The 15512-nt window shown below is 41.4% G+C and overlaps 2 protein-coding genes and 1 long non-coding RNA gene across 5 annotated transcripts in view; 1 reads left to right on the top strand and 2 right to left on the bottom strand.

The window, feature by feature from the left end:
• The window catches only part of LOC122105594 (PEST proteolytic signal containing nuclear protein), a 17799-nt gene extending 12786 nt beyond the window's left edge, over positions 1-5013 (bottom strand). The window contains exon 1 of one of the 2 annotated variants that reach the window (XM_042676897.1): positions 4891-5013. In XM_042676897.1, coding sequence (XP_042532831.1) covers positions 4891-4954 — 64 coding nt within the window. In that variant the 5' untranslated portion in view covers positions 4955-5013. The remainder of the gene's footprint in view (positions 1-4890) is intronic. The other variant, XM_042676896.1, reaches the window with a different exon arrangement.
• On the top strand, positions 4073-15512 carry LOC122105595. The gene is made up of 3 exons (XR_006147054.1): positions 4073-4084; positions 6054-6059; positions 15436-15512. It is a non-coding gene; the product is annotated as an uncharacterized LOC122105595 (long non-coding RNA).
• Trmt10c (tRNA methyltransferase 10C, mitochondrial RNase P subunit) lies at positions 7792-12942 on the bottom strand. 2 transcript variants are annotated; one of them, XM_042676894.1, is made up of 2 exons: positions 12849-12942; positions 7792-9243 (listed from the first exon to the last, which is right to left on the bottom strand). In XM_042676894.1, the coding sequence occupies exon 2, from the start codon at positions 9213-9215 to the stop codon at positions 7974-7976; it is 1242 nt and encodes a 413-aa protein (XP_042532828.1). In that variant the 5' UTR covers positions 9216-9243; positions 12849-12942; the 3' UTR covers positions 7792-7973. The 2 variants fall into 2 exon arrangements, with proteins under 2 accessions (XP_042532828.1, XP_042532829.1); XM_042676895.1 differs by lacking the exon at positions 12849-12942 and adding an exon at positions 12811-12830.

The following is a 15512-nucleotide window of genomic DNA, read 5'->3' as shown; positions in this document are numbered from 1 at the left end:
AGGTAAGAAAACGAGACTAAAAGCTAGACTAGAAAGAGGAAAAACAAAAACCCCAACATCAACACAAAGGCAAAGGATTAAAAGACCCATTGTAATCTAGATCTGTAAAATTTTGGAATGATAGTATCACTAGATTAAGAGGCACTTGTGGTTCTGGGGATTAAAAATATGCTCTTATCATGCTAGAAATGCTCTCTACCCCAGCTGTCTGCTCCCCTTCTGTCTCTTAGGTTTTGAGACAGGGTCTTGCTAGGTAGCCTAGACTGGTCATTTAACTTGTGATCCTCCTGTTTCCGCCTCCTGAAAATTACAATGTGCCCCCACTATTGCCCAGCAATATATGTACTTTGACTTAACAGTTGATTTTGCTTAAACAAAAAACAAACTATCCTCTTTAGACAAGGGATGAATGCTATAATAACAGCATAGGGGAGGGAATTAAACAGGATTAAGTTTTTTTTTTTTTTTTGGTCCAGTCGTGGGGCCTGAACTCTGGGCCTGGGCGCTGTCCCTCAGCTTTTCAGCTCAAGGCTAATGTTCTACCACTTGAGCCACAGCGCCACTTCCGGCTTTTTTTTTCTTTTTGCTTATGTGGTGCTGAGGAATCGAACCCAGGGCCTCATGCATGCAAGGCAAGCGCTCTACCACTGAGCCACCTTCCCAGCCCCAAGTTTTGTCTTTTTCCCCCCCAAGAGCTATCATGAAATAGTTGCTTGAGATGCTGTTTATTTACTCTAAGTAAAATTGCAAAAGCACCAGAAGAATTAAAATTGGAAATGCAATTAATAGATAAAAGTAGAACCCAATTTAAGAAATAGACATTTTCTTCAACAAAAACAAAGAGTATTACGCAAAGTTTTTCATAGTCTAAATTTCTAACTTAGAATTTACTGCCAGGTGGTGGTGGCAGCACTAGCCTTTAACTTGGCATTAGGGAGGCAGAGGCAGGAGGCTTGGAGTTTAAGCCATCCTAGGATATGTAAGAGATCCTGTATAAAAGGGGTGAAAAAAAATGTTGATTTTCCCCTGCATTCTATTGTTTTAACAAAGCATACTATATAATAGTAATACCAAAACAATAAATACTTTCTGATGACACAGTTAAAACTGCAAATTCACTGGCTGTACATATAAGGACATAGAGAAAATGAATTGGCCTTACATAAAGAAACAGTCCGTATGTACATGCATAGCACATTTGTGCAAACAAAAACTAAAAAACATCAAAACAAATAGAAAAAAGACTTGATTGTAGAGTAACTCTCCTCTTTGAACAATGACCCATGGGTAATAAATGGGTAAGATTTCCAGTTTTTTTAAAGGCTATTTCGTCTGAATTATAACATTAGAAAAATAGAAGCAGCATAAATGAAAAAAATCTTACTATAATTATATATTAATGACATTAAGTGTAACAACTAGCTGAACCTATATATACTAATAAATAGAATGCAGTATTATTTTATCTAATCCTATTATGCTACAAGTAAGATTTCTCTAGAGATTGCTAAAGAAAAAAGTATCAAGAAAAGGGAAATGGCAGAATTATTCTAGAAATCATCTGTAATCAACTGGCAGAAACTCTTTTTTTTTTTTTGGTCGGTCGTGGGGCTTGAACTCTGGGCCTGGGCGCTGTCCTTCAGCTCTTCAGCTCAAGGCGAGCACTCTACCTCTTGAGCTACAGCGCCACTTCCGGTTTTCTGGTGGTTTATTGGAGACAGGAGTCTCACAGTCTTTCCTGCCCGGGCTGGCTTTGAACCGCGATCCTCAGATCTCAGCCTCCAGAGTAGCTAGGATTACAGGCGTGAGCCACCAGCGCCCGGCAGAAACTCATTTTTATTCTTATCACTGGAAGAGGCAAACTACAGACTTACCCACACCCAGGTCCACACAGATGATGACATGCTTATTAGGTCATTTTTACACATCAATGATTTCAGATCTAGCCAGCAATTTATTTTTGGTCATAGGAAAAAAAATGGCTTTGCTTTTTTTTTGTTGTTGTTAAGATTTGCAAAGCAACTTTAAAATCAGATCTAATTTTCAACAAAAATAGGAGGGCATAAGGAGGGAACAAAGGTGGATGCACAGTTATCATATCTTAGTGTGCCATAAGGTTTATGCTTTTTTTTCCATCTATAATTTTTTATAATTATGTAGCAAAGTGCACAAAACATTTCAGAAGGCAAGTGGGATAAACAAAAGACTAAGATGGGAAGATATGACAGCTAGATCTGTGAAAATTACCTAAAAAGAAAGTGTGAAATCCATAATAGTACTCTTCAGTGACTCATTTGCATTCTGGAAGCTAGCTTATCTGAAAATTTAAATAAAGGGGAGGAGGCAAAGAACTACCAACACTAGTGTGCAGCTGAAAGCTGAATATATTCAAGAATCTACTTGCTTCTGGCACAGAAAATATCCATGTAATTGAAGTAATTCTTAGTATAACCTTTAAAAGCTTAAAATGGCTATGATTATATATAAACAGCTCTTCTCCAAAATTTGTTTAATCTCATAAATTTATCCAAAGAGACAAAAATCTACTCAAAGCCTTACTTACTCTGTTAAGTGAAAATACAGTTTAAGCAGCTTCTCTCATAAACATATATAAAATTTAACAATGGAAGTAATCTACTCACTAAAAAAAAAAACAACAGAAAACCTATTTTTAAGGCTAGAGGTATAGCTCAGGGTAGAACAGCTCTTAGCATATATAAGGCCCTGAGTTCAATCTCTAGTACCAATAAAAGTCAAAATAAGCAATTTATATTTGCAACTTAAATTGTTCAACAGGAAAACAAAAATCAGAAGTCTCTAGGTAAGCAAGTAGTAGACCAACATGACTATCCTTTCTTTTTTTTTTGACTGTTTGCCACTAACCTATCAATTAGGGACATCCATGGCATCAAATGTCTCAACAATGCACAATTTCATTAAAAATAGCTGACACATGCCAGGCATGGTGCTTTACATCTGTAATCTTAGCTACCTGGGAGGCTAAGATCCAGATGATCATAGTTCAAGGCTAGTTTAGGCAAAAAGTTTCTGAGACCACATTTTAACCAATAAATAACTGGTCACGGTGATGTATATCTGTCATCTCATCCACAGGCAAAGTGAAAATAGGTTATGTTAGCTGGGAGGGAAAAAGTGTAAGAGTAAAAAGGGCTAGAGGTGTGACTTAAGTGGTAGAGTTCCTAACTAGGAAGCAGGCTCCCCTCTACTGCCAAAACACTCAAACGAAATCCAAAACTTACATTCAGAATGGGTTACATGAAACAGCACTAGTTTCTTTACAACAGAAACAAGTTAATTATGTAGAAATTAAGGGATTTTTGTCATTCTAAATTACCAACAGAAAGACCTTAATTTCTCTACCAATTTATACAACCTCTACTAAATAGTAAAATAGAAACATTACTATTCAAGCTATAGAACTAACACTTCTCAACTAAAAGGGTGGCAGGTAAAAATATATGGTGGATTTATGCTGACACATCAATGTACATTTGCCAACACATTAACATCTTTGCCATTCTAAGTTGAGGGAGTTAAAAAGACGACCATGAAATCAAATCCATATAGGATTCTATAAGCTACAGATCTTTGTCTTACCTCAAATTACTTCGAGGTTTCTATATGATTTTTTTTTTTACAATTTTTAAGGCAAAATTTTTTTTGGTGGGGAGAAAAACCTCAAAATAAGTATTAGATGTTTAAAACTGTTTTCATAATCTATTTTACTAGTTTAATCAAAGGAGAAAGGAGTACCATACATATTGAAAAACTCACTTCCCTTATCTGTTCAATTTTTGTTGCCATGAAAATTCTTATTAAAACGCTATTACTAGGTCCTACTATTTAATGTGCTATTAATCGTCCATATTTTCTATTACTAAATCCTTTCAGGGACAAGTCTAAGGGAGTCAGAACAGAGAATGATATTAAGATGTTCTAAACTAGACACGATCAGCTGGCTCGTGTTAAAGTCACTTGTCTCCTTATGACAAAGGGGCAAGAGGAGGGAGTTGGGGAGATTACATGTTTCTTTTCCTGCATGCGTTAAGACCCAAAGTTTAAGGTGATGGGAGATGGGGGTGGGGAGGGGGGCGCAGAATAAAGACAATCTGTAACCTGAGCTCAATGCGGTTTAAAAAAAATATATGGGAAGTCACACCAGCCCATTAAGCCACCTAAATTGCCGGTCAGCTGGTAGCAACCTAAGAAAAGGCCATTACTTCAAAGAAAGGCCCTCAGACCCTGAGCCTCGACCCCTAGCTGGCAGTCGTGGGGCCCTCCGTCCCGTGCCGACCCCCGCTTAAAAAGAAAGGCCGCGGGGGGGGGGGGGGGGGGGGGGCTGGGTTCGCCGCAGCCGCGGCCAGGAGGGAGCGTCCGGCCTAATTACCTCCTACGTGTAACCGAGAGGCCCGCACTTCGGAAACTCGGCCTTCCGCCAGCGCCCGCGGCTACTACTAGGTGGTTCCTCGCGCGTGGCCGTGTCACTGTGTGCGTGGCGGCGTGAGGACCAGGTCCAGGGCGTGTATTTTATGCGTGTTCGTCACCGGGGTGGCGTTAGCGGTCCCTACGCCGCCACTCCCGGTCCCACCCCGACTTCGTCTCCCTTTCTGGCGCCCCATCCCTTCTCCTCAGAGGCCTGGAGGTGAACAGGCCAGAGCGCCCCTGTCCTCCGACAAGAAGGCGACTGCGGGCCTGGCTCCCAGCGGGCCGCACCGGGCGTGCCCGGGGCGCCGCGGGGCCCGCAGCTAGTCGGGTGAACGCCATGTCCGCCCGCTCTTGTTCTATCTGACTCCCCACCCCCCACCCCGGGGAGCTCAAAGAAAGGCCCGGAGAATCCCCCGCAGCCCGCGACGCTGGGGTTGTGTTCACCTCCGGGGGCTCCAGTTCGCTGCGGCTTTTCAGGCTTCTCCTCTCCCGCCTTCCCGTCCGCCATTTTCCCCGCCGCGGCCTCCCTCGCAAACCACGCCAAAGACGTCACGGCCCCGCCCCCGGACCACTGAGTTTTGAGATCAGCCCACGAAGTGGTAGCCTAGAGAGGCTCTGGACAGCGAAAAAGCGGTCGCCCCGGAAACGGAAGTGACGTCATCGACAAGCCGCCACTACGAACGGGCGGGACCTGAGCCCAGAATTGCTGGTCTGCGTAGGAAGGGTACCGAGGCTATTAGAGCGGCAGTTCTAGAAAAGCGAGAAGTGTGAGGGTAATCTCGGAGCCGGTGATGGAATCCTCGGTTTCTGAGTACCCACGTTTTTGTAGCTGCAGCTGAAACTGCCAGGCCCATAATTCGGGCTTGATTGGGTCACGTGTGCCTGCCCGTTCCACGGGGCGGGCGGGCGGGCGGATACTGTATTCTAGCGCCCTGTACCATTGACATCCCTGTACCATTGACGTCCTGCGTCCTTATCACTTAATCCCCGCGAAGTTACCCTCAATTTCTTTGGAGGTGGACAAAGAAATGGTAAATTTTCTAACATAATTCGCTAAAGACGACCATGTCTTCTTTGCTTACAAACTTTGTGGGCTTTCATTCTAAAAATGAAGCTCATACATTATATTTGGCCTTCCACTCTATTTTTCTCTTCTCTACATTTATCTTGTCTTCTAGCCTAATGGGTTTTTGAATTAGCCTTACAATAAGTTAAGTGTTGGAGCACCAGTCCAAAAGGTCCCTATCAGAGCAGCAATAAACAGGTTTTCTTTATGAGTAATGTTACCTCATCAATGTAAAATCAAGAGGATCAAATTAAAAATTTATACATGCAATTCTTTGGGCACTTGTGTGTATAAAGTGTTGCCTTAAATAGCATCAACTTGGGCTGGGAAGGTGGCTCCATGGTAGAGCGCTTGCCTTGCATGCCTGAGGCCCTGGAAGTGGCTCTGTGGCTTAAGTGGTAGAGCGCTAGCCTTGAGCTGAAGAGCTGAGGGACAGCGCCCAGGCCTAGAGTTCAGGCCCCACGACCGGACCTTCCTCCCCCCCCCCCAAAAAAAAAGCTTCGACTTTTGTCTTTTGATTGGTCTAGGGCCTTGGACTCAGTCCTAGGTGCTGTCCTAGAGCTGGCTCAAAGCTAGGGAGAGCTCTACCACTTTGAGCCACAGATACACTTCCAGTTTCCTGATGGTTATTGGGTGATGAGTTTTGGATTTACTATCAGGGCTGACTTTGAACTGCAATCCTCAGATCTCTATCTCCTGAGTGGCTAGGGTTACAGGTGAGCTACCAGTGCCTGTCTCAAAAACACTTTCTTTAGAACTAGGCTTATTGCTCAGTGGTATCTGGGATCCTTGTGTACAAGACACTGGTTCAATACCCAGAAAAAAAAAATTGAGAAAAGACTGTTAAAATACTTGTAGGAGGTCGCTCCTCCATCCTAAGAGCCCCTACTTCCAGAGGTTGAAGAAGGACAATGATCAAAGGTGGCCTAGACAAAAGTGCCAGGATTGAAAAACTGAAAAAGCATACGGACTGTGGCTTCAGGTATAGAGGATGTGTCAAGAAAGTTTATGTCCCTGAGTTCAACCCTCAGTATTAAGAAAACAAAAACCTTTCGATGCCCTTTGTAAATTTACTATTTGAAAAATGTTTACTATTATTAGTGGAGATATTCAAGCTTCAAATATGAGGAGCTAGGAAGGTGGCTCAGTGGTTAAGTCCTTGCCTTGCATGCATGAGGTCCTGGGATCGATTCCTCAGCAACAGTTTGCACTCTACCACCTGAATCAACTCCACTTCCTACTTCATGGATTTTCCTGCCTCAGCTGGCAATGAATTGTGATCCCCCGATCTCAGCTTTCCGTTGCTTCTGGCACTAGGCTGAATATTGTTACTTAGGTTGCTTTCTAGAAAACAAGTATACATTTTTCCAAGTGTTTTAGTTTGATAGCTCAGGCAAAGAGCAATTTACTAGAAGCAGACCTGTATGTTTGATGGGGTTTAAACAAGCAGTAACTGAAAAAGGAAAATCAATAGCTAGACAGCATGTACTATTGTCAGTGGGGATATGAAACTAGTCTCCATAAGCTTCACCCTCTTCCACCCATTTGGCATGTCTACTAACAATCCTAAAGCCTTTATATCACAATCCACCACCTGAAAAGAAACAAAGTAGGCTATTTTAGCTCTCAAATCTAAAAAAATATGGATTAAAAAGGCCTATCCTGGGCTGTCTTCAAGTCATATCCATTCTGGATTAATAATTGGCCACGGGAGTGTGATTATCATGACTATCCTAGGATAAGAAAGATATGGCTTGGAGGGCTTGCCTGGCATACTCCAGGCTCTGAGTTTCATGCACAGCAAAAACTAATAGAAAACCTTGCATACATGAGGCCCTGGGTTCAATTCCTCAGCACCACATAAGCAAAAAGAAAAAAAGCCGGAAGTGGCGCTGTGGCTCAAGTGGTAGAGCACTAGCCTTGAGCTGAAGAGCTGAGGGACAGCGCCCAGGCCCAGAATTCAGACCCCATGACCGGACCCTTCCCCCCCCCCCAAAAAAAAATAATAGAAAACTAAAAATAGAAACTAATGGCTGAAGAAACAAGGTAAACATTTCCACAAACTCATTTTTTATAATATAGCCAATTCATGTAAGATGCCAAAGGATGTTTTAGCTTTTTGAATCAAGGCTTAAACAATACTTTTGTGCCTATGCTTGAGCTTAATAAGTGAACTACCATCTCATGTTTATAAACTTTCAATTTTTTTCATGAAAGGGTATTTGTTGACCTGGATTAGTGAATGAGGAGGATAATGGTGACTGAGACTCAGAAAAAGCCACAGCAGTGTACTGTTTTATTGGGGTTATTTAAGGATTAATCAACAAACCTAGGAGGACTTTTTTCAGATTGTCTTTTTACAGTAAACAAAGCATAATTCTCAAAGTTCTGAAGATATCTAATTGGAAAAGACATAACGCAGCAGTTAGAAATGAACTTGATTAAATTTTCCTTTTTCAAGTCACTTTTTCTGTTTGCCTACATTTAAAGAGTTCTGTGGATATGAACTAAAAGTCTTAGTCTTCTTCAGTTTATTTACAAAGTCTTGAGAATACTGGGAAACCTCCAGATAACCAGAATGCTTTCTTTTTGGAACAAACCTCAGAGCCTCTTGCCAATCACCAGTGTTTTTCAGACATAACAAAATACGTATCATTTGATCTAAGGTGAGATTTTTGGTACCTATGTCCCATTGTAAATACTTATCTAATGGAAGGCGTTGTGTTGCCAGTCCTTGCTGTTTTGCCTTAGCTAGGGAGAGACCTGGTTTCATATTTTTATCAACTAATGATCCAATTACATAAACTTTATCATGCTTGAAAGTAGTCATAACATTAGGAGAATCTGCAGTTAAATATACAATACTGTCCTTTGGAAATAAGTCTGCATAAGACTTTTCTGTTGCTGTTAAAAGTAATTTGTCCCATTTTTGTTTGTAACATTTAACTAACTCTCTATGGTAAGCACTATCTATTTTAAGATTGCAGAAATAAATATGAAAAGGGTCAACATTTCTTCTGTTCCATCCTTCACTTTCTAAAACTTGAGAAACGGTATTTCGCATTTCTTTGGAGTTCATACAATTATCATAAGCCATATCAAAAACCAAAGGTTGTCCAAACTGCATAGCCTGGGCCCCCTTCCAGTCCATTGCGATGTTCATATTCCTGTCCCAAAGTCGAAGAAATAGAAAGTTTTGTTGTTTTTCCTCAGTGGTTTCTAGCAGCTTGGCTTTTTTTGCTTCTTCCCTTGCTATTGCTTTTACTTCTTTTTTCATTTGCCTAGCTTTTTTAAGTTTTTCCTTAATACTCAAATATTTTAGGTATTTTTTTTTGGATGATTTAGAAGGACATTCCATAACAGTTTTGAGCTCTTCTTCAGTGATATGTTCTGGTACTTCTTTGCCAAGCAATCTCCACATCTCAATTAATTCTCTAGTGGCAGCGAAAGAATCTTCATCCTTGTTTGAGACTGTTGAAACACTTTCTTCTTGCAGACTAGCTTTCATTGTAGTTTTCCATCCATCTAATTCCAGCTGTGCAGGAGGGGATGAATTCTCTTTGTTAGGGTAGGGCACAGCAGGTATTTTGGAACACATGTATCTCTGTAGAATTATTGGATATAAATTTCTTTTCCTCCTTTGAAGAGTAAATGGCACCAGCAACCTGGCAAAAGGTCTTAAGCAAGTGACACTAACATTCATTTTGAAGAAAATGGATGTGAGGAAATGTCTGTAAAAGAAGATAAATTAAGCTAGACAAAAAACAAAAAACAAAAACAAAAAAAAACTTTTTGACATTTCTAAAACTTACAAACTCTGTAAATAGAATTTGACCAAAAAATGCATTTGAGCTTAGCACCAATGGCTCACACTTGTAATCCTAGCTACTTAGAAGGCTCATATCTGAGGATCGAGGTTTGAAGCCAGCCTGGAACAGGAAAGTCTGTGAGACTCTTATCTCCAATTAACCACCAAAGAGCTGTGGCTCAAGTGGTAGAATACTAGGCTTGATTTTAAAAAAAATCTAGTGCACAAGCCCTGAGTTCAAGCTCTAGTACCAAACGCTCTAGTACCAAACACACACACAAAAATGTAATCAACTTACAAAACACAAAATTAAATCCTTATACACCATTCATTTTCTGCACTATTAATTTCTCCTAAATTTCTATAGCCTTAGCTTGTGATCATTCATTGAGGAAAGATTTTAAAACTTATTTGGGGGCTGGGAAGGTGGCTCAGTGGTAGAGCGCTTGCCTTGCATGCATGAGGCCCTGGGTTCAATTCCTCAGCACCAGATAAGCAAAAAGAAAAAAGCTGGAAGTGGCACTGTGGCTCAAGTAGTAGAGTGCTAGCCTTGAGCTGAAGAGCTGAGGGACAGTGCCCAGACCCAGAGTTCAGTCCCCAGGACCGGACTCTCCCCCCAAAAAACAAAAAAACAAAAAAGAAAGAAATGCGGTTGTGCACTGTTCACAATAGCCAAGATATGGAAACAACCCAGATGCCCACTACAGATAAATGTATCCAAAAATTGTGGTACCTATATACAACGGAATATTATGCAGTCATTCGAAAGGACAAAAAAAAGAAAAAAGCTGGAAGTGGCACTGTGGCTCAAGTGGTAGAGTGCTAGCCTTGAGCTGAAGAGCTGAGGGACAGCACCCAGACCCAGAGTTCAGTCCCCAGGACCGGACTCTCCCCCCAAAAAACATTTCCCTGCATTTGCAGGGAAATGGATGGAACTAGAGCAAATCATTTTGAGCAAGGTAAACCAAGAACAAAGAAAAAATGGCACATGGTCTCCCTGATATGTGGATGCAAAAGCCAAACTGGAAGGAGATATGACAAAGTAAACAGGACTCAAGAAACAAAGGATTTCCACTCACTTTGTCTTATCACTGCTAACTGACTCCATATTCTTGACCACATATATGTATATGTATGCACACATCTGAGGGAGAGCTAGAAGGAAGACACAATCAGAGGGGAATAGGAACACACTGGACATAGATGAAAATGAACTAAGCAACTCAAAGGCAGCAATGGACGGAGGGAATGAGAGGGAAAGGGGGAACAGCTTACACTAAGCAAAAGGAAAGAAATGTAAAGATCACCTGATGTGGAAGAAATAGTTGTATCGTCAACGCTCCTAGAATTCACAAACTGTATAGACCATGATAATGACAATTTGTCTTGTGAAGATTAAAATGTGTTTGTGACTTTAACTAAGTCCACAATACTGTGAAATATGTGAAATTTATGTAATCACTTAATCTCAATAAAATATTTAAAAAAAGAATGGTTGTAATGATGCTACTGTCAACAATTAAATGAAGGATTACAAAATAGCGAATTCTACAGTTCAAACTTTATAGCAAATATCAACAGAATGTCTCAAGAGACAAACATATACAATGCTTCCCAATTTTATCTTGAGGAACTCAATGTTCCACAACATAATGAAGATGCTTAGAGATGTGAAACCAAAAAGAAAAATTATTTAAATGTTTAGAAAATACCTGAAAATAAAAAGTTCCTCTTTCCTTTTTTTTTTTTGTCAGTCGTGGGGCTTGAACTCTGGGCTTGGGTGCCGTTTCTCAGCTCTTCAGAGCTAGAGGCGAGGGCTCTACCACTTGAGCCACAGTGCCACTTCCAGTTTTCTGGTGGTTCATTGGAGATAATAGTCTCACGGACATTCCTGCCCAGGCTGGGCTGGCTTTGAACCCTGATCCTCATATCTCAGCCTTCTGTATAGCTAGGATTACAGGTGTGAGCCCCTGGCACCTGGCTAAGTTCTTCTTTCTCTGCTTCATTTAATGGTTCTGCATTCTCCTAATCTCCAACCTCTCTGGACAGTACACAGATGACCAGATTGCTCCCCACACCCAGTATAGATAAGACCGGTTTTGTTCTTACCCTACTTAAAAGATCTGTTTCTTTCCCTTTGGAGATATAATTTATAGTTATGGATTCAAACACCAACACCAGAAAAATGCCTCAAATGCAAAAAATGAAATAATCTCTCTCTCCTACCAAACCTGCTCATCCTGTGTTTTGTTTTGGATAGCAATACTATTATTAATTGGAAGTGGTGCTATGGCTCAAGTGGTAGAGCACTAGCCTTGAGCTGAAGAGCTGAGGGACAGCGCACAGTTCCAGAGTTCAGGCCCCATGACCAACAAAAAATAATAATAAAATAAATAAATTACTATTAATTAAACCAGTTACTGAGCTAGAAATTGGAAGTAATTTCACTTCTGTCCTCAGTCACATAAATTGTTCTAATCACTGACCCAATACAGCACTACCAAATTGTAGGCATTTTACCAAGTCTACATACTTTTGAATGCATTCTTGTCTCTTTAACTTCATTTTCTTAACTTCATTTCCTATCTCTCAGACTTGCTTTCTTTTATCTCTCAGACCTGTGAGTCTGGTCGCAAATCTGGTTAGTGACATTCATAACCTCCCCAATGTATATTAAGGTTACTTGCCAGGTTCAAGTCTGAACTTATTAATAAAGCTTCCTATTTTTTATGACTGCCTTTTTGTCTACATTTGTATATATCCTTTATCTTAGGCTTTGTTTTTTTGTTTTGTTTTGTTTTTTGTTTTAGTCATGGTCCTACCACGTAAACCAGGATGGCCTCAAACAGGAGGTCCTTCTGCCTCAGCCTTCCAAGTGCTTTTATAGTTATGTACCATGATAACTGGAAACACCTCATACTTTAGATCAAGTATTCCTATTTGTTTTCATAGTACTCTCCGCTTATAATAGTGCTTGGAATATAGTATTGTATGTTACTGGATGATAATGGCTATCTATTCCATTCAGAAAAAGACAGTTAAAATACTTGATAGTATGTGGCTGGGAATAATCACTCAAATATTTTCAGAGTAAACGATCTGGATCAAGGTTTCTCACATTAAAAAATATTCAGGCTTGGGCTGGGAAAGTGGCTCAGTGGTAGAGCGCTTGCCTTGCATGCATGAGGCCCTGGGTTCGATTCCTCAGCACCAAAGAAGCAGGAAAAAAAATCCGGAAGTGGCGCTGTGGCTCAAGTGGTAGAGCGCTCGCCTTGAGCTGAAGAGCTGAGGGACAGCACCCAGGCCCAGAGTACAGGCCCCACGACCGACCAGAAAAAAAAAAATCGGTCAAGGATGTCATTTGGGGAAATACTGCTCTCGTTCCAGACGCTGTATAACGTAGTCTGTAAGTCACTACTCTCCACTGCACATGCTCTCGGCGCGCAAGCTCCCCTACGAGCATTTCAAAAGGTCATCGGGACCCTCTTACCCCGAAACACTGGCAGAAAGAAGAAACAGTACGCGTACCCGCCGTAGAGACAGTCGAACTCCTCCTCAGACCACGCGAGCCCACACGGTCCACTCACAGATCCACTACAGCTCCGGCAACGGCGGCGGCGACCGCGGCAGCTCCGCCGGAAGTCCGGTCCTCTTCCTCTCGACGCGATCTTCTGACGTCACAGGAGGCGGGAGAAAAATTCCCCGGCTGAAAGCTGTGCGGTGCTGGGGATGGGGAGTGGGTGGGTGGGTTGTAAAGCTAGCCGCTTTCTTGGAGCTTGCAGCCTATTTACTTCTTACCCTCCACCCCCATTTATCCTAAAACCTTGAGACTTTGTCAGGTCTTGTGGAAGAGTGTGCTTCCTAAAATAAAATGGGATTCTAGGTCTTTAACTGTAAACGTTATCGACCAATTTACCAATAGTGCCTACCTATTAAAAACGTCTGGAAGGTAGTTGAGCACAGACTTCGTCTGGCAAATATAATGTGAAAATGAAGTTAAGGAGCATTTGTTAACTGGTAGTCTTGACCCTTGATCTACCCTTCCTTCCTTTCCTTTCCCTTCCCATCCCCTTCCTTCCCTCCTTCCTTTGTGCTGTTCCTGGGGCTTGAACTCAGGACCTGGGCACTGTCCCTGGGCTTTTTTTACTCAAGGCTAGTGCTCTGCCACTTGTGCCACAGCGTCACATCTGGGTTTTTCTGTTTATGTATTGAGGAATCTAACCTAGGGCTTCATGCATGCAAGTCAAGTACTGTACCACTAAGCCACATTCCCAGCCCTGGCTTATTTTTCAAAACCATCCAAAGCTATTCCTTGGGGAAGATCAGTCTTTTCAACAAATGGTACAGGATGACCTTTTGCCAAGACCTTAAATTATATGAAGATTAAGTCGGACGCCGGTGGCTCATGCCTGTAATCCTAGCTACTCAGGAGTCTAAGATCTGAGGATCGTGGTTCAAAGCCAGCCCGGACGGGAAGTCCGTGAGACTCTTTTCTCCAGTAAACCACTAAAAAACCGGAAGTGGTGCTGTGGCTCAAGCGGTAGAGCACTCGCCTTGAGCTGAAGAGCTCCCAAGCCCAGAGTTCAAGCCCCACGACCAACAACAACAAAAATATATATATAAAGATTAACTCAAAATAGATCAAGTCATTTTATGAGAAAGAAGAGATAAAACATAAGAAAACATCAAAAGAAAAGATTTCCTGAAGTAGATTTAGCAGATGTGGGGTTGTTGTTATTTGTTTGGTGTGGGTCCTGGGGCTTGAACTCAGGGCCTGGGCAATGTCTCTCAGGTGTTTTTTGCTCAAGGCTAAGACTCTACTACTTGAATTACAGCTCCACTTGGCTTTTTTGTAGGAGTAGTTTGTTGGAGAAGAGTCTCATGAACTTTCCTGTCAATGCTGGCTTTGAATCATGATCTTCAGAACTCAGCCTCCTGAGTAGCAATTGTACCCTGGTGGATTTATAATAAGATGGTATTATTGGATGGTGATGATAGATCAGAGGTGAAGCCTAGTTGGATGGAGTAGGTCACTATGGAACAGGTCCTTGAAAGACATGTCTCATTCTGGACTCATCCTGTATTTTCTATTTACTCTGCTTTCCAGCTACCATGATGTAAATGGTTCTGCTTTGCCATGCCCTTTCAGAAATAATGGATTGACTCCATGAACTAAAATAAAGACTGTAGTCATGGCATCTGCTCTCAGGTTCTCCACAGTTCATTCCAATATATATTGTCTGTTCTTTACTGGCACAAATTAATTTGCCTTGTAATCTGTCTGCATTATTTATCACACAGAAGAAATATATTTCTCTATACCAAGTGTTTTTCAAAAGTTGGAAGAAAAAGTGTCAAGTGTTTCTTGTCAAATAGAGACTTGCTTTATTAAATTCTCTGCTCTGCATATAATAGTGGCTGGCATGCATTGAGAGAATTCTATTTGGTAAGTGATGGCAATGAATTGGGCTAGAGTAATAAACAGTAGAGGCAAGGCAAAGAAAGGAAGAAGCCATGCATAGGGCATAACCCTAGCTATATAGGACTTGTGAGACTTCATCTCCAAATAGCCATTGAAATGCTGGGCCAGAGGTCTGATTCAAGTGGTAGATCCCAGCTGAGCAAGCAAGTTGAGCAAGCAGGAGGTAGGCCCTGAGCTGAAAATTGGATACTAATGGGAAAAAGGATGGGAAATGATTTGGGGAAAGTGAAACTGACAATCAAATTGACAATCTTTGTTGAACATTTGGGAAGAGAAGAAGTCAATAACCTGGTTTGAACACTTGGATAGTGACTAACCAACAGTGCAGAGAATGGGGAAAAGGAGTACATAAGGGTAATAGGAAAGATGGTACAATTTTAGGCATGGAACTTTTTAAAACAATTAAATGAAGTCCCCTTTGGGACATATGACATTGGCTATATGGGTCTGGAGTTTACAAGAAAAGGAAATGGTATACAAATAAAGATGTGAAAATTGTTGATATAGAGTCTGTTGAAATGCATGGATGGAAAAAAACATTCTGAGCCCGGGTGGACAGGAGGAATGGACAACAGAGACTACAAAGAAGAAGCCATGGATACATGAAAAAAAAATCAAAATATGACATAGAAGGGCTGGAAATATGGCCTAGTGGCATAGTGCTTCCTAGCATGCATGAAGCTCTGGGTTCGATTCCTCAGTACTATACA

The sequence above is a fragment of the Dipodomys spectabilis genome, unplaced genomic scaffold (genome assembly GCF_019054845.1).
Source record: "Dipodomys spectabilis isolate Male_0828 unplaced genomic scaffold, ASM1905484v1 ptg000032l, whole genome shotgun sequence".
NCBI classification, from domain to species: domain Eukaryota; kingdom Metazoa; phylum Chordata; class Mammalia; order Rodentia; family Heteromyidae; genus Dipodomys; species Dipodomys spectabilis.
This window is presented reverse-complemented; position numbering and strand designations above follow the sequence as displayed.